At 42.1% G+C, this 19,409-nt stretch overlaps 1 protein-coding gene across 2 annotated transcripts in view; it reads right to left on the bottom strand.

The window, feature by feature from the left end:
- Positions 1–781: 781 nt before the first annotated feature.
- Positions 782–19,409, bottom strand: part of CFAP418 (cilia and flagella associated protein 418) — a 21,144-nt gene continuing 2,516 nt past the window's right edge. Inside the window, exons 2-7 of one of the 2 annotated variants that reach the window (XM_084620997.1) lie at positions 17,539–17,638; positions 12,400–12,470; positions 11,302–11,367; positions 7,915–8,010; positions 2,089–2,266; positions 787–933 (exon numbers count right to left, since the gene is read on the bottom strand). In XM_084620997.1, coding sequence (XP_084477123.1) covers positions 2,107–2,266; positions 7,915–8,010; positions 11,302–11,367; positions 12,400–12,470; positions 17,539–17,638 — 493 coding nt within the window. In that variant the 3' untranslated portion in view covers positions 787–933; positions 2,089–2,106. Of the gene's footprint in view, positions 2,267–7,914; positions 8,011–11,301; positions 11,368–12,399; positions 12,471–17,538; positions 17,639–19,409 lie in introns of both variants that reach the window. The other variant, XM_084620996.1, reaches the window with a different exon arrangement.

The following is a 19,409-nucleotide window of genomic DNA, read 5'->3' as shown; positions in this document are numbered from 1 at the left end:
CTGATTGTAGGTGTCGTCTTACCCCAATCCCACCTAGCATTCTCTGAGCCTGTAAACCACTCAGCTCATCTGAAGAAAACCCAGGAATACTTACCCCTTACAAATCCAAGCCGAGGATGGTGAAGCTCTTCATATTGGGTTGTCAGGTAAGCAGAGTTGTCTTGCTAACAGCTGTTTCAGAACTAGTCCATCAACTGATCTCTACGTTTGCCTATTTTCTGGAACCTGCAGTTCTATATTCTCTAAAAGCTGGAACTTTGCCTTGAAATACCAATAGCAGTGAACTTGCAGATGATACACACTCATTACAAGTTTTCTTACAAAATTTTTCTAAGGACCGAACGATCAAATCTACAGCAGGGCCAACCAGCAGAAAACTTACCAAATTTTACTTGCAACCAAAATACCACAGAGACCATTTGGCCAAAGATGTGAAAAGATTGTCTTTAGTAGTTAAATGAAGATAACTATACAGCATCATCAGAAGAGACAAGAAAATTCTCCTTGCTAATAAGGGAATATTTCCATTTATTAGAACCACCTATCCAGAACTTTAGGTTCATGACAATTTTTATAAGATTGGTTAAGAGGATTTCTTAATTACAACCCCCACCGCCCCAAGAAATTAATGACAGTAATTTCCAATCTTTGAGTTGCTTCATTCATCTGCTTACTGCAGATTGCTCCTCATATTTCTCCCAATGTAATTAAAGTATGACAGTGTTTAAAAACCAGTTACCACTTTGTATACATGAAATTGCATACATCAAATAACTCTGAATGAATCCTTAGAATACTATTTTATTGAATAGTAAAAATATTTTCAGTACAGTGTTTTCATTCCATTTTCTTTTACATCACTGTATGAAATGATCCCATCCCCTTTGCCGAAATTGAACTATAGTCCATTTTTCAATATGATAATTTCCAGTGCTGAAAAAAAAACAAGCCATACATAATACTTGTGCATATTTCATATATGCAGGTAGTGAAGAAAACAAGGGCTTATAAGCTGCTATGACATTAATATTAAATCAAATCATCTCACCAACTAACATGATACTGGGAGCTGTTTTAAGGGGGAATTCAATGGGCAAGTCACACTTTTGGGGTGTGTAGTATTTCTGAAATGAAGCTTTTAACTGAAAAACCCAAAGACAAGGACAGTCGGGATATATCTTGTTGCACTCTTAAATGTGAGCATCTTTGTTAACTGTTGCAGAGCTACAATTTCCCCAACTTATCTTGTAAAATTGAATTGAATATTGTTAAATAATTCAGGGCCATACTGTCCCCTCCCTGCAGTGCAACCAAAGGAGCGAGGAGAGATCAGGCAAAGAAACTAAGTGGTAAACCTCAGAGTCTCCATGGAACGTCTTATTCTGGACAAAGGGCTTTGAGGAAAACAAAGAGTAGTGAGTACTAAGGAGTTTGGATGGGAGTCTCCAAAATCTGCATTCTTGGGGATTTGTGGGTAAAGGAAAGTGAAGCCCTGTGAGGTGACAGCTGGTCTTGTCCTCGTTCTTTTGGCTCTGTACGACTACTCACTACCTGGGCTGCAAACCTTGCCACCTCTGCATAAGGCTACAGGCAGAGTGGGAGAAAGAGCATTAGTTCTCATGCGGATAGCCAGTCAGCTCTGAAAGAGTGCCACAGGGCATGGCTGCTCCCCATGTCCATGGAGTCAAAGATCTTGTACAAGACTTCTGCTGGCTCAGGGGGCCGTACCTAGGGGCTCTTGCTCTTCCCTTTTTCTGTGCCCCATTTGGTTTCACTGGCTTCTTCTCCCTCCAATGGCATGAGGGGAGGAGCGTATTAAGCCCACTTATCATTAACACTTCTAATGTCACCTGTAGCTGGCACTCTAGGGAATAGAAGGCCTCCAAGCTGGCTGTTTCCTCTATGAACTCCCTTAATTCATGAGACTGTTACAGTGAGAGGAAAAATGTTCAGTTCTGAATTCAGTGTCACTATCTAGTTCTAGATAAAACATTCAGGTTCCTTTCTGTTCAGAAAATAGAGTGGGAAATGCATGGTAAAAGGAAGTCAGTTTGACTTGAAAGTCTGTTTTCACACAGGAACGCATACCAAATATGTGAGAAGACTTCATTCTACATGTTTACCACAGACCCAACGAAGCTGCAGGTCTGTTCGGAGGTCAGTTAGTTCACCAATGGATCTCCAACTGCACTGACAAGCATAAGCCCGTGATCCCTTCTTCTTTATCATCTTTGCTCTTAATTTACTGAGTTCAGGCATGTTATTCCTGTCAATCAAATAAGTTCACTTTAGTATCATGTAAGTTCGTTTTTTCTATAAAATAAGCACTTAGCACCATGGGGCCAAATTCTGACATTGGATGTGCATACACTGGGACTGACTTTAGCGGGAGTTGTGTTTGAAGCTGAGAAAAGATCTTAGCCCATGGCATTCTGCTGAAACCAATTCTGCTGAAACCACTCTAACAGACTAGCTTTATAAAGACACCTTATTATATCTGTTTGTGTGTTTTTTTTAAAGCAAATTTTTAGCATCCTAGGTGCATTACACTTTAATGTGATCGCTGGACAGCTCTTGCTTCTATAGCAGTCTACATGCATGCAGGAAACTGCCAGTGAGAACAGCAGTGTTACTCCTCTCTAGCTACTCTACGGGCTCCTGGTCCTGTTGCCTACATCTACTTATTTTCTTCCAACCCACAAGCTCTCAAGACTGTTTTTCCTTCTCCTCACCGCCTTCTTCCACTATCATGATATCTGAAGTGAGAAATCACATACAATTTAAGAACATGTGTAGTGGTTGTGGTCCTTTATCTACTGGAGCCAGAGCAGTTGCTGAGAATCCTCTTCCTTACCTGAAGGAGGACCAGAAGCACACAGCCACCTCAGTAAATGCAGCACTGCTGCCCTCAGAACCAGTTCCCTGTCGGTTAATGGACTGTTGCATTTCCAGGTGCTGTCATTGTAGGAGCTTTGACTACAGTAACTATAAAGTCCCCATGCAATGCTGAATGAGGTTATTTAACAGGCCAGTCTCCTTTTTATATGCAATTTTTAAATCACTTTCATGGCAAGTACTGAGGTTATAGTGCAATAGCATCTCTGGTTTAATTATGAGTTATAGGCTAAATCAGCCATGGGCTGCTCTGAAATGTATACAGGTCACTAACTTTTTTGTTACAAGAGCAACACAATGTTCTAGCAAATAAAAATTCAAGAAGGCAAACTATTGGGTCAAAATCCTCCTGTTATATTGTTTTTACTTACATCAGTTGGAAGAAAAGGAACATTTTGTACTGTGATAATGTCGATCCCTTCCGTGGGTGGTTTATGCTGACTGAGGTCTGTGGTGGGGAGGGAGCAAGGGTGAGGTGAGGGGGAAGGGAGACAGCCACTCTCTGCAGAATTGGTTCCCTCCCTCCCCCCACGAAAAAAAATCTGCAAGAAACACTAATGATGTATAATTCTGACTGGGACAGAGCATCTTGCTTTCTCTTCCTCCTCTGCAGTATACAACCCCCAGGGAGACAGGAGCCACAGGGAGAGTCCAGTGCAATAACAGCCATTCCTGCACTCAGGCCAGATGCTAGGTCATGAAACAAGCTTTGGGCCTTGATTCAGAAAAACACTTAATCATATGCTAGACACTGAGTGTGCACTTAAGTCTCATTAACTTTAGTGGGATTTTAACATGTGCTGAAGTGCTGTCTTGAATATAATGCTTTCCTAAGTAAAGGTCTCAGTGTACTGTCACTATTGTTTGCAGGTGTATTGAAACCTGAAGTTTTTGTAGGTTTAGTCCTCTGCTGGTTCTGCAGAGGAGAGAATTCCATCCTCCAAAGTATCAGTCAGAAAGAAATACCAAGTAGACTAATGTAGTATCAGCTCTCCTACTTGGGAATAACCTACAGAGGGGTCAATCTGGTCTAGAGAGTGAATCTGAAGCGTATTGTAAGTATTCATTTAGTTTAGATTCATACAGTATCAGCTATCCTAAGTATCTTAAACTGGTTCACTTGTATCATAAATGAATCCATATACACAGTGACATTCTGCTGTCAGAAAATAGCATATGCAAGTTAATCACTACGGGGGTCTGTGGTGAAACAGGTCAGGGTAGAAGGCAAAAGGGATCACATTTCATAATACAAACAGATAGACAATAGGGAGAACATGCACCAAATCACAGGTTACTTCTACGCTAGCATCCAGCAGTACAAATGAAGAAGCCAAAGGACCGGTATAAAAGTCAGTTATTTCAAAAAGCAAATGTAAACTTAATGTGTTAACCATGACTGACATTTAGCCTGCTCTTTCCATTAATCCTTCATCTGCTGCCCTTATAGATGGTCATACACTGATGAGCACAGTAAAAATGTTTCAATAGAAATCTGAGAACTAAACACAGTGGGGTAGATGCTTATTTACTAACTTGCTTGTCCATCCTTTAAATCTCATTTTTACACTATTTATTTAGGAAGGATTAACAGGTTTACAAATGCATGCCATGTAAATATGAGAAACAAAACAAAATCTCACTATTGTAATGATTGTTTAAAGAGACATTGCATACGAATATTGTCATCAGATCTCTCTGTTTAAGAGTTATATTACAGAGTAAGCATTATTACAAGATCTATGACATGTTGTTTAACAGACCAGGCATGTCTAATATTAATATTCAAAAAATTGGACAGGTATGCTGGTTGTGTTTGCAAGTGAATGTAATCAAATATCTGAGACCTGGTCTACACTACATAGTTAGGTTGATGTGAGGCAGCTTACGCCAACCTAATTATGTCAGTGTACACACTACAGCCTTGTCCCTACAGTGTACACACTATAGCCAGGTAGCTAGAGCCTGGCTGCCCCCAGCTCCCAGCCAGACTGTTGCCCAGAGGCCCCCTGATCAGGGAGCCAAGAAGCCCAGGCAGCTTCTTGCCCCCTGCCATGGGGGAGCTGAGAAGCCCAGGAGGCTGTCCCCTGCTCCCAGCCAGGAGCAGGGAGCCAAGAAGCCTGGTAATGGGGTGGGGGAGCTGGTTCCCAGTAGGGAATTGAGAGCCCTGGCTTGTGAAGATGCACACCACCAACAGAAGGAGGGTAGTGTGGACATCAGCCTCTGCAGTAATTACTGTGGTGGTTGCAAGTCAACCTGACATATGTCAATTTAAGTCTGTAGTGTAGACGTGCCCTAAGTATATTTGTCCTCTGTCTATTCTGCTTGGTATGTAACTGGTTCATTCTCACCTTTAATCCCCTAATTTGCTTTGTTAAATCCATGTTAGCCTAAATTGCTGAACATCATGTTGAGGATTACACATTTTAATCAAATTAGAAATAGTTGATGACAATGCCTTTCACTTGATTAAATTCTTTATTTTATTCATTCAAAATCTCAGGAACAGAATAACTTGTACATTAAATAATATACATTCTGCCTTTTAGTTCATGAAACTCTCTAGTTACCAAAGAATCATATAAAAAACTTATCAATGCAGAGTATTTTTAATAATTTGCATTAATAAAAAAACCAAGGATCTCTCTATCGATTCTTAGGATCAGAGAGAACACAAAGGACATCCTAACATAACAAGAAAGAGACTATTAATTACAAGATGACTTACTAATGTGTTATTATTATAAGGTGTTAGTGTTCTTTACAAGCTACAATACACAAACAATGTGAACATCCAATTAACCTGATCAATATATTTCAAGAGAACAAAGTTTTGATCAAAACAGATTTTATCAAAATAAATGGAATGCACTGTATTTAAATTCCATGTATAAATCAGGAATAAACCTCTTATTTGTAATTACAATCCAACCTAGTAAGGTCTTCAGGAAAGGTTTTAGAGAAATAACAAGTCAAAGTGGCTAAAGGACACTCGGACGAGTTGCATCTGAGAGTGCTGAAGGAATTGGCGGCTGTGATTGCAGAGCCACTGGCCATTATCTTTGAAAACTCATGGCGAACCGGGGAAGTCCCGGATGACTGGAAAAAGGCTAATGTAGTGCCAATCTTTAAAAAAGGGAAGAAGGAAGATCCTGGGAACTACAGGCCAGTCAGCCTCACCTCAGTCCTTGGAAAAATCATGGAGCAGGTCCTCAAAGAATCAATCCTGAAGCACTTGCATGAGAGGAAAGTGATCAGGAACAGCCAGCATGGATTCACCAAGGGAAGGTCATGCCTGACTAATCTAATCGCCTTCTATGATGAGATTACTCGTTCTGTGGATGAAGGGAAAGCAGTGGATGTATTGTTTCTTGACTTTAGCAAAGCTTTTGACACGGTCTCCCATAGTATTCTTGTCAGCAAGTTAAGGAAGTATGGGCTGGATGAATGCACTATAAGGTGGGTAGAAAGCTGGCTAAATTGTCGGGCTCAACGGGTAGTGATCAATGGCTCCATGTCTAGTTGGCAGCCGGTATCAAGTGGAGTGCCCCAAGGGTCGGTCCTGGGGCCGGTTTTATTCAATATCTTCATAAATGATCTGGAGGATGGTGTGGATTGCACTCTCAGCAAATTTGCGGATGATACTAAACTGGGAGGAGTGGTAGATACGCTGGAGGGGAGGGATAGGATACAGAAGGACCTAGACCAATTGGAAGATTGGGCCAAAAGGAATCTGATGAGGTTCAATAAGGATAAGTGCAGGGTCCTGCACTTAGGACGGAAGAACCCAATGCACAGCTACAGACTAGGGACCGAATGGCTAGGCAGCAGTTCTGCGGAAAAGGACCTATGGGTGACAGTGGACGAGAAGCTGGATATGAGTCAGCAGTGTGCCCTTGTTGCCAAGAAGGCCAATGGCATTTTGGGATGTATAAGTAGGGGCATAGCGAGCAGATCGAGGGACGTGATTGTTCCCCTCTATTCGACATTGGTGAGGCCTCATCTGGAGTACTGTGTCCAGTTTTGGGCCCCACACTTCAAGAAGGATGTGGATAAATTGGAGAGAGTCCAGCGAAGGGCAACAAAAATGATTAGGGGACTGGAACACATGAGTTATGAGGAGAGGCTGAGGGAGCTGGGATTGTTTAGCCTGCAGAAGAGAAGAATGAGGGGGGATTTGATAGCTGCTTTCAACTACCTGAAAGGGGGTTCCAAAGAGGATGGCTCTAGACTGTTCTCAATGGTAGCAGATGACAGAACGAGGAGTAATGGTCTCAAGTTGCAGTGGGGGAGGTTTAGATTGGATATTAGGAAAAACTTTTTCACTAAGAGGGTGGTGAAACACTGGAATGCGTTACCTAGGGAGGTGGTAGAATCTCCTTCCTTAGAAGTTTTTAAGGTCAGGCTTGACAAAGCCCTGGCTGGGATGATTTAACTGGGAATTGGTCCTGCTTTGAGCAGGGGGTTGGACTAGATGACCTTCTGGGGTCCCTTCCAACCCTGATATTCTATGATTCTATGACAAATTCAGGGACTTCAAATCCCCATTGGGATGGGGGAGAGGGAGAAATACCACAATTTAAAAAAAAAAAAATTTTTTTTTAAAGTGATTGGTCCAAGGTTTTTTTCCCATGGAAAACCTTGCATTCAGTCAAGCTTCTACATTTTTAAAACAAAGGCTTTTAAAGTGCTTGAGTCTCACTGAACAGCTTATATATATAGCATGAGCACGGTACTTAACAGTGGAGAGAAAAAAACCTGACAGAAGCAATAAGTCTGTCACCCAAAACATGGTGGCAAATATACATAAGGAAAGTCATATTTTTACTTTATTCATGAATGAGACATACTGCAATAGAACACAAGAGGCCAAATTCATCACTAGTGAAAGTAACACTGATTTACATGGAATATCACCTGATTATGCCAGCAATAAATATGGTTCTTTATCTATTAAAATGTATATTTTTGATAAGCATAGTATCCCAAATACTAACTTCAAGTCTACCTGAGGCATACCTGAAAAAGAGATAATCACATGACTTATCCCACTGGTAGTCATTGTAATGAGACACATGGAAGTCACAGGCAGTACAACGTAGCTGATCACATGTTCTGTTCAAAGTAAAATAATCAAATATCAGTGATTTATTACAAAGATATATTAAGATTTCAAAATCAAGTGCTCAAAAGTTACAAAATTCCAGAACTAAGGTGCCCTCTCACGCACAGGCATTCTACATGCTTTAATTACATGAGCCCATACATACTTTCCACTGCCTCATTCAGTGCATAAGCTGGATGGTGCGCTGGGAACTAACTAGGTTAATATAGATTATGGAGGCTGTTGTCTCAACTCCTGCCTCATTTGGAGGGTGAAGCTGGAAGGTGTGTAGTGAATGAGGCAGAGGATTGTAGGTAGAGAAGGGATCATCTCATGGCTAAGGAAGCGAAATGCTTCCCTGGATTCTATGCCCGCCTTTGCCAGAGTTTTCCTCTGTGATGCTGAGTATATCCCTTAAACCAGTGTTTCCCAAACTTGGGACGCTGCTTGTTCAGGGAAAGCCGCTGGCAGGCCGGGCTGGTTTGTTTACCTGCCGCGTCTGCAGGTTTGGCCTATTGCGGCTCCCACTAGCCGCGGTTCGCCGCTGCAGGCCAATGGGAGCTATGGGAAGCGGTGCGGGCCGAGGGACCTACCGGCTGCCGCTTCCTGCGGCCCTCATTGGCCTGGAGTGGCAAACTGCGGCCAGTGGGAGCCGCGATCGGCTGAACCTGCAGACACGGCAGGTAAACAAACCGGCCGGGCCCGCCAGGGGCTTTCCCTGAACGAGCGGCGTCCCAAGTTTGGGAAACACTGCCTTAAACCAAAAATTTCACAGGTGGCTATTGTGTGTTCCTCATTTTCTGGGTGCCTAATCTGCAGAAGTGCTGAGCACTCAGAGCTACAACTGATGTCAATGGGAGCTGTGCTTTAAACATACGAAGTGCTATGCAATTCTAATTTCTCTGAAAAATCAGACCCTAGGTGTCTCAAGTTGGGCACTTAAAATTGGTAGACACTTCTGATAATGTTGGTTTTAATCTCTCTGTGCCTCAGTTCCTCATCTGTAAAGACGAGAATACCACCACCTCCCCTCACAAGGATGTTGTAAAGGATGATGTTTGTGAAGCATTCAGATACAACGGCGATAAGTGTTTAAAAAAGTCTGTAAAGGAATTAATAAATCTGTATTCAGTGCAGATTTGGATGGTATACAGTAAATAAGGTATGGGACCATACTCTGTATGGGAATAGAAATATATAAATGCTTGACTTTACAACCATAACGTTCTCTTAACATAGTTTTTTGCATGTAATTTACTGGGTTTTTTAAAGCATACTGAACAAATTCCATCCATACTGACCTCCACAGTTGGACTCTTTAGACACACAGCACAGCACACTCTCACTTGAGCTAACAGAATAACTAACTGGTGATACTAATAGTTTTAGGTGGCTATCTGCAAGACAGCCACAAGAGGATGAGACACAATAGTTTGTCAGCAGGCTTCACAAATGTTTGCTAACAATAGAGGTCTGTAGGCAATCCAGACTCCTGGGTTCTGCTCCAGGTTCTGGAGGAGAGTGATCTCTAGTTGTTACAGACTCTTTGATCCCAGTCCCCAACCATGTCTTCCTCTCCCGGGGTGCTATTTCTATCTCCATCTGCCCCGTTCCCCTCCTTGAAGCAGGGTCCCAATTTCTTATCCCCGGCTATTCCCTCTGCTTCTCATTCCTCAGCACTCGAAACAGGCTGATTCCTCTTCCACACTGCCTAGGCATCAGCAGGGGAGCAATAAGAGCACTTGTATGAGAAGGTCTACTGGCCTCAGAAGGATGGCCTGTACGTGTAACTTCCAGTGGGACAACTCCTGTGCTTAAAGGTCCACATGTGTTTAAGTACCTTACCACGTTGGGGCTTTTAGGACTATTCATGTAAGAACTGCAGGATCAGGACCATAATATAAAGGAGTTTGTTAACATATTGCTCTACTTTAAACAACAAAAAACACATTAAGAAACTGATTTTGCGTTTGCCAACCAATCTGAAGATAGCCTTTTCAGTTTTAAAACCCTTGGGGAAAAATGGATAGTAATACTTCAGTTTAAGTGTATTAGGTAAATTATTTAGTAGTAGAGAATGCTGGTATTTTAAAAGCTTATTTTTTCACAATGAATTTTAGGCTAGATCAACAGTTCTCAAACTGTGGATTGTGACCCCAAAGTGGGTTGTGACCCCTTTTTAATGGGGTCACCTGGGCTGGTGTTAGACTTGCTGTGGTCTGGGACCAAAGTCGAAGACTGAGTCCCACCGCCCTCGGTGGCAGGGCTCAGGTTACAGCCCCGCCAGGGCTGAAGACCTTGCAGTTCAGCTTTGGCCCCCCTGCCCAGGGCAGTGGGGCTCGGTCAGGCTCAGGCTTCAGTCCCCGGCTCCTGGGGTCTTGTAGTAATTTTAGTTGTCAGAAGGGGATTGCGATGCAATGAAGTTTGAGAACCCTTGGGCTAGATTGTCAGTTTTTCCTGATGAAAAATACGGAAGACTACATTTAGGCTACTAGACTGTAGAGCTATGCTAGTGCAGTGCAGTAGGATAATATGCAGCACAGGGCTCAAAAGCAGCTGAACTGCTACAGATACACTGTTAAAGGTCACACTGGAAAAGGCCACTGAGGAAGACTGCTTCCCCTGCACAGTAAGGCGCAATACTCCACAATTCCTCTCTCTAAGCAAGTTTGAGTGGCTGCATGGCTTGTGTAACCACAACTAAGTAGTTCCATTAAACAAAACTGCCTTTTGAGGTAAGGGGTGTAAAGATCACATACACAGCTGAAGCTGGTGGGCACGAAAGTGGCTTTACAGGGAAAGATTCGGTCTCCCACATAAAATCCCTGTGCAAATCCTTAGCATAGGAGTCAAGATCTGGCCCATAATTCTGGTTCTGAAGACACTGTTTTTTATAAGCACTTTAAAAACATGATTTAGAAGAAAATTCCCTTTGGGCTGAAATTTCTTGTGACTTGCTGTAAGTTGATGGGTTATTTAATTTTTTTACATGTTACCTGCAAAGAAAAAATGTTGCCTTGCATGCTTTTTCCTTCCTTAAAATGTCTAAAGATGGTCTGAAACTTGAACTGATTTTTTTTTTAATTAAAAATCCAAGTCTGGCCTCAGCTGGATAACTATGACTGCGGAACTAATGAAATGGTGATACCATAAGAGCTGGGGACACCCTACTTTTATAAAAAGGGCCATAGAATCTTTAGTGTCAATATTGAGCAGATAAGCTCTCAAGAGGTCTCTAAAACACACTCATGAAATAAACCACATGTAATAGAGCAGTATCTTTCAGATTTCAGATTTCCTACCTCTGCGAAATATTTGTTCCTATACCACGTGGTGTAGAGCTTCCGCCAAGATACACTGGACAACAGCTACATGAATTCAACAGAGAAATGTAAAATTAGTTAAAGTCATTTGGGAAAAGTAGCATAATAATAACCTAAGTTGATTTGACCTAGTCTGTCATGCTCCAGTGAGCACATGTACCTTTTCAGCAAGTCCATTATTTTCATTAGAATTGTAAAGCACAGTAATTATAAAGTAAGTGTTACTTTATTGGACTTATGCTGAACATCCAGGAGCACATAAGAATTAAAAGTTTTTCAATGTGTACATAAGCAAGAGTCACAGAAACACTCTACTATGGGCAACGTGTTCACCAAATAGTACAGGGACTTAAAATAAACACAGAAAAGTAAAACAGAACATTAATTTTGAACTGTTAATGCTTTTTCATGTGGCAGAAGATTATTTACAACTGCAGTAATCTTTAGTACTTTAATTTAGCATTATAGACAACATTCCTTATACTGATAGACTCAAGGAGCTCAATCTGTTTATCTTAACAAAGAGAAGCCTAAGGGGAGATTTGATCACAGGCTAAAAGTACCTACATGGGGAACACATATTTGATAATGAGCTCTTCAATCTAGCAGACAAAAGTATAACAAACTCCAATGGCTGGAAGCTGAAGCTAGACAAATTCAGAATGGAAATAAGGTGTAAGTTTTTAATGGTAATTAACCATTGGAACAATTTACCAAGGGTTGTGATGGTTTCTCCATTAGGGGCAATTTTTAAATCAAGACTGGATTTTTTTAAACATTCAAAAAGGAATTATGCTGGGGGAGGTTCTATGGCCTGTGTTATACAGGAGGTCAGATCAGATGATCACAACGGTCTCTTCTGGCCTTGGAATCTATGAATCTATTAAATGAATGAAAAACTTCCTTTGCTCTTTGGAGTCACAAAACGCTGAATTATTTGTCCTTTCTCCTACGAAAGCTCCCCTAAATACTTAGTTCCTTTGTAATTCAGTGTCATCATAGTTTAAATAGTAGACATTACTAGACTGATTATAGAATTTACACACTTGTGTATTCAGGTCAGCACGCTTCACTTACCTTTTACCATGAGCCTGAATGGAAGCACTATTTCTTTCAGATGTGGGACTTTCAGATTTATATGTCAGTTTCTATTTCAAAACAGAGAGAGAACCAGGCAGCATTACAGCAACATACACAGCCATTCAGTTTTGCTTAAGAAGCAAGGGCCAGAAATCTCTCTGATGGAAATCGGAATGAAGGTAGAAAAACTGCAAGTTGCTCGTCACGGTGATTTGGCTCTTTTCAAAAGGCATCACAATTTTAGCAGATCCACCCATGGGTAGATAGGGAACCAGGCTCATAACACATCTAAACTCACCCAATTTCCTCCCCAAATGCAGATTCCCCCACTCTGCAGAGGGCTCTGTGAGAACCCCATGCAAAGGAGGCAGCAGATTCTGCCCCTCTCCATACAAATATATTTGGGTGTTGGGGGGCAGGTGGGAATAATGATCTGGCCCAGGATAGTAATCAAATAACTTAAACTCCAAATGTACATCTTTCAAATCTATCCAACTGGAATTGTGGGTGCTCAGCACTTTTTTTTAAAAAAAAACACACATTCTAGGTGTCTCATGTGTGGCACTGAAAATTAGTAGACACACTTAAAAATTGAAGCCTAAGTGACTTGCCCAAAGTCATACAGTAAATGCATAGCTAGGAATTTAACTCTGATTCCCAGTTCTGTATGCTAACCACCAGACAATGCTTCCATGAAACACTAACACACCAGACTGCAACTTCAGTTAATAAAATGGTAGAAGGATGTAGACTGAAGAAGAGAAAGCTTCTATTTAGACAAATATCTTGGTAATGACAGAAAAAGAAATTGGAAAGTACAAGACCATTTAATTGAAAGTTTTGAAGTTTTCCCTAATAGCAGCTCATCTAGAGTTTATCCACTTGAGTTATAGGATATTCTGATATTGGGCTTATAACCCAGGGACTTCTTGGTGCCAAATGGCAGAAGGCACAGGGGGTGCATAGGGTTTACAGGGATCCCCTGGGTTGGATATAAGCATAACAGTTTACCAAAGGGTGACATGTGAGGTCTCTACAAAGAGCCAGTAGCCCACTGGTCACTGTCATCATTGCAAAAAGTATGTGCGGATAATATTTAAGGAGTTCATAGAATCATAGAATATCAGGGTTGGAAGGGACCTCAGGAGGTCATCTAGTCCAACCCCCTGCTCAAAAGCAGGACCAATCCCCAATTAAATCATCCCAGCCAGGGCTTTGTCAAGCCTGACCTTAAAAACTTCTAAGGAAGGAGATTCCACCACCTCCCTAGGCAACGCATTCCAGTGTTTCACCACCCTCGTAGTGAAAAAGTTTTTCCTAATATCCAACCTAAACCTCCCCCACTGCAACTTGAGACCATTACTCCTTGTCCTGTCCTCTTCTACCACTGAGAATAGTCTAGAACCATCCTCTCTGGAACCACCTCTCAGGTAGTTGAAAGCAGCTATCAAATCCCCCCTCATTCTTCTCTTCTGCAGACTAAACAATCCCAGTTCCCTCAGCCTCTCCTCATAAGTCATGTGTTCCAGACCCCTAATCATTTTTGTTGCCCTTCGCTGGATTCTTTCCAATTTATCCACATCCTTCTTGTAGTGTGGGGCCCAAAACTGGACACAGTACTCCAGATGAGGCCTCACCAATGTCGAATAGAGGGGGACGATCACGTCCCTCGATCTGCTCGCTATGCCCCTACTTATACATCCCAAAATGCCATTGGCCTTCTTGGCTACAAGGGCACACTGCTGACTCATATCCAGCTTCTCGTCCACTGTCACCCATAGGTCCTTTTCCGCAGAACTGCTGCCTAGCCATTCGGTCCCTAGTCTGTAGCTGTGCATTGGGTTCTTCCGTCCTAAGTGCAGGACCCTGCACTTATCCTTACTGAACCTTATCAGATTTCTTTTGGCCCAATCCTCCAATTTGTCTAGGTCCCTCTGTATCCTATCCCTGCCTTCCAGCATATCTACCACTCCTCCCAGTTTAGTATCATCCGCAAATTTGCTGAGAGTGCAATCCACACCATCCTCCAGATTATTTATGAAGATATTGAACAAAACCGGCCCCAGGACCGACCCCTGGGGCACTCCACTTGACACCGGCTGCCAACTAGACATGGAGCCATTGATCACTACCTGTTGAGCCCGACAATCTAGCCAACTTTCTACCCACCTTATGAAGTGCATTCATCCAGCCCGTACTTCTTTAACTTGCTGACAAGAATACTGTGGGAGACCGTGTCAAAAGCTTTGCTAAAGTCAAGAAACAATACATCCACTGCTTTCCCTTTATCCACAGAGCCAGTTATCTTGTCATAGAAGGCAATTAGATTAGTCAGGCATGACCTTCCCTTGGTGAATCCATGCTGACTGTTCCTGATCACTTTCCTCTCCTCTAAGTGGTTCAGGATTGATTCTTTGAGGACCTGCTCCATGATTTTTCCGGGGACTGAAGTGAGGCTGACTGGCCTGTAGTTCCCAGGATCCTCCTCCTTCCCTTTTTTAAAGATTGGCACTACATTAGCCTTTTTCCAGTCATCCGGGACTTCCCCCATTCGCCACGAGTTTTCAAAGATAATGGCCAATGGCTCTGCAATCACAGCCGCCAGTTCCTTTAGCACTCTCGGATGCAACTCGTCCGGCGCCATGGACTTGTGCACGTCCAGCTTTTCTAAATAGTCCCTAACCACCTCTTTCTCCACAGAGGGCTGGCCATCTATTCCCCATGTTGTGATGCCCAGCGCAGCAGTCTGGGAGCTGACCTTGTTAGTGAAGACAGAGGCAAAAAAAGCATTGAGTACATTAGCTTTTTCCACATCCTCTGTCACTAGGTTGCCTCCCTCATTCATTAAGGGGCCCACACATTCCTTGGCTTTCTTCTTGTTGCCAACATACCTGAAGAAACCTTTCTTGTTACTCTTAACATCTCTCGCTAGCTGCAGCTCCAGGTGCTATTTGGGCCTTCTGATTTCATTCCTACATGCCCGAGCAATATTTTTATACTCTTCCCTGGTCATATGTCCAATCTTCCACTTCTTGTAAGCTTCTTTTTTATGTTTAAGATCCGCTAGGATTTCACCATTAAGCCAAGCTGGTCGCCTGCCATATTTACTATTCTTTCAACACATCGGGATGGTTTGTCCCTGTAACCTCAACAGGGATTCCTTGAAATACAGCCAGCTCTCCTGGACTCCTTTCCCCTTCATGTTAGCTGCCGAGGGGATCCTACCCATCTGTTCCCTGAGGGAGTCGAAGTCTGGTTTCCTGAAGTCCAGGGTCCGTATCCTGCTGCTTACCTTTCTTCCCTGTGTCAGTTATGAGTTATGTATCTATTCTAAAATTCATGTCGTTAAGATCTTGGAGTTAAGGACGGTCACCAGGAGGTGAAACACCTCAAAAATTTTCCTTTCAGACAGGAGGCAGCAGATATCTATCACCCTTGGCTAGTCATTTGTGTATGGTATGGCTCACAATGTAGGCCTATTTGCATACTGAGCCACAGGCAAAAAAAGAGATTTTGAAATCTACAAGAGAGGAAATTCACAGGACGAAACAATGAGCAGGGGTGCCCTGTCTATGAATAAAGACAAAGGATGGGACTGATATATCTGTGGGGTGAGGGCATGAGGACAGCATGCTTATCTCATGAAAGGAGTATCACAGCTAAGCTGGCTAAAAAGAGCTGCAAGGATTTTGGGTGAGTCAAACTATACAAGACATGAGAGTACCTTGGTAAATAAGTCTAGGCTCAAGAATGCATTATAACTTTATTTTATATGTAAACATTTGTTTCCAGTACTACTTCTTCCTATTACTTGAATCTGTGCTTTGTTAAATAAACTTATGTTTGCAGTGAAATCAAGTATATCGAAAGGCTGTGTATTGAGTGGAGAGGTGATACGAGATAGAACTGGTAAGCTGATGAGTACTGTTTCTTTGGAAGCAGCGAATCTCTGAATACTGCCAATACCAGTGGACCAGGCGCTGAACACTCCAGGAAGACGCCTGGAGAGCTCGAAGGTTGGACTGTATCTATCACCAACCTGTAGAGTAACAGTGGGGCCTGTAAGGCCTAGAGGGGAGTGCTTGTGTTGCCTCTGGCTGGAGGAGTTGGGGATTACCATGGCAGGCATAGCTATGGCAGGTGATAGCGAGGTGCCTCACAACCCTGGGTATCCCTAGGCAATGTGTCAGGGCTCCCTCAATCTCTCCTGCTAAAGAAAGAAAGAAAGAGACAGAGAGAGAATGACTGTGTAGCCTGGTGGTTAGGGCACTCACCTGCGAGGTGGGAGACTAAGGTCCAGTTCCCCAGCTCCACTGACTCTTTTACTACTTATTCATAATGGAACCGCTTCAACTGGAAAGACTGGGGGAGCCCCACACCAGAATATCCCATAACTCAGTAGTTAGAGCATTTTTCTGGCAGGTTGGAGATGCCGGTTAAAATCCTTCCTCCCCCTTTAGCAAAGAGGGGAATTGAACCTGGATCTCCCACATCCCTGGCAAGTGCTCTATAATTTTTAGCACAGAGGTTAAACACCATCACTTTCTCCTCTTCCCGCCATTTTCTGTGGAACCTAAGTTACTTGACTCCAGGAGGTGGGTTCCTGATCATGGACTGTTAGCAGAGATAGGTGCCTATCTCTGTCAAAGTGGTAGGGTTTAGGACACACACCTCTCCTTAGAATTTCCCATGGGCTAGCATTTCCAGCTCCCTGACTAGCACGTTGGCTTCTGTGATCACATTCCAAGGCGCTTCTATCTCCACAGTCATTGTATAGGGAACCCAGGTACCTAACTCAGGCTTTGTGAATTGCAGTGTTGATTCTGTGTCTTTCTAGATGCCTAAAAGTTAGGCACCACGATGCTGAGCATTGCAATGCCTAAATCCCTTTCTGGATCTTGGCTTTAGCTTCCATAATTTCTTGTCCATGCTGTACCACTTATTGAGGAAGAGAGTCTGGTTCTCAGGCTCTCTGAACCTCCACACAGTTCACATATCCTGAGCTCCCAAGTTCACTACACCCACCTACTCTCTCACAATTAAAAAACAAACAAACACACACACCCCTGAAACTCCCTTTTCTGAAAACTTTCTAACTGAACCCCTTCATGCAGCATTTTTCAGAACTCTACTTACCACAGTTTTTTTGGAAAAGCTGCTTTCATCAATGATATCTTTAATTATGTCATCTATATTCTCTTCATCAACGACAGCCTTTGTTGGTATTTTAGCTGATCTGAGAAATGTAGAGGAAAATCCATCATTGTGTAAAATGAGCAAGTAAAGTAGTTTCAAGCGTTTCAACCATACCTACCTAGTTTCAAGAAACATTTAAAAAACATTCAGCTATTTTCCCTCTAACATATCTTTACTATCTAAGGCACGAAATATTAGTGGCATAAGAGTACAGGAAAATTAGAGATCAGCCTGAACATTTGCACATACTACTAAATTGTCAATGCAATTTAGAGTACAGAAATCTGCTTATGATTCCTGACTCTTTTCAGACAGATCAAATTACAAGTAATTTCTGAAGCACAATTTTAATTCGTGTTTCAAAACTTTGATACACAACACTGCATGATTTTACAGACTTGTTTATGGTATAATAGATAGCTACATATGGAACCATTCATGACATCTTTGGTATTCACTGAATGTCCTTGCTTATATATACTTGAGACAATCCCTTAACATTCAATGCTAAATTCATACCTTGTGTAAACCAGTTCAACTTGCTGTTGAAGACATGGATCTGTGACTGTTTAAATTATGTCTGAATTTGGCTTTAAATTAACACAAATTAAAAAATACAACTACAAAACTTTAATCCTGCATCATACACAAGTGCTAAATAATGGCTTTAAAACCTAATTATTGTAATCGCCTGACAAAACCTACAATATGAAAGACCCTCAAGAGTATAAATTGAGATGGAAAAAGCATATTAGTTCAGAGTAGTTATGGTACTGTATTTCAGGAAATATAGAATACAGTAATAAGAATCTAACATTAAACCCACTAAAATCTGCTTAGATTTGTGAATATTTCTATTTAAGGGCTTAAATGATCAATTACAATATTACAGTTTAGCAATTACAGAAAAATAAGGGTCAAATGATCAATTAGGAAAATTTTTACATCTCTTATCTCCACCATGGTTGCCTCTAGGTTGGCATTTAACACCAGTGGTTGTTTATTTTACTAATCAAAATTAGGTGACTGATTTTTGTACAGTTTATAGGCTAGTTAATTTTTAAGTATGGTATCTTCATAGAATCATAGAATATCAAGGTTGGAAGGGACCTCAGGAAGTCATCTAATCCCAACCCCAAAGCAGGACCAATCCCCAATTTTTGGCCCAGATCCCTAAATGGCCCCCTCAAGGATTGAACTCACAACCCTGGGTTTAGCAGGCCAATGCTCAGACCACTGAACTATCCCTCCAACTTGCTAGTCCACTATTAATAATCAATAATCAAATAACATTTGTTTACCACAATGCACTGGCGTTGAATGACACCCTTAGCCTTTGGTTCAACTGCAACTTCCAAATAAGATACCACTATCTTTACTAGTGGTTAGCATTACACTCCAACTTATGTGTTAAGACAGGTTTCAGAGTAGCAGCCATGTTAGTCTGTATCTGCAAAAAGAAAAGGAGTACTTGTGGCACCTCAGAGACTAACAAATTTATTTGAGCATAAGCTTTCATGAGCTACATGCATCCGATGAAGTGAGCTGTAGTTCACGAAAGCTTATGCTCAAATAAATTTGTTAGTCTCTAAGGTGCCACAAGTCCTCCTTTTCATATGAGTTAAGGGAGGGCACCAGAGTACGTGCAAAATCATTGGAGTATTTTTAGTCCTGGTACTTTTACAGACAAATTGAAGCTTGTCTTGGCCTCTTCTGGCCCTGGGAAAGGGGGTTGGGTTGGGGAAGAGGGATGGGGTGCAGGGGAGGGATGGGCTCTGGGCTGGGGGTGTGGCCTGGGGGGGACAGAAATG

This window comes from Lepidochelys olivacea (assembly GCF_965140295.1).
Source record: "Lepidochelys olivacea isolate rLepOli2 genome assembly, chromosome: 2".
NCBI lineage: Eukaryota > Metazoa > Chordata > Testudines > Cheloniidae > Lepidochelys > Lepidochelys olivacea.
This window is presented reverse-complemented; position numbering and strand designations above follow the sequence as displayed.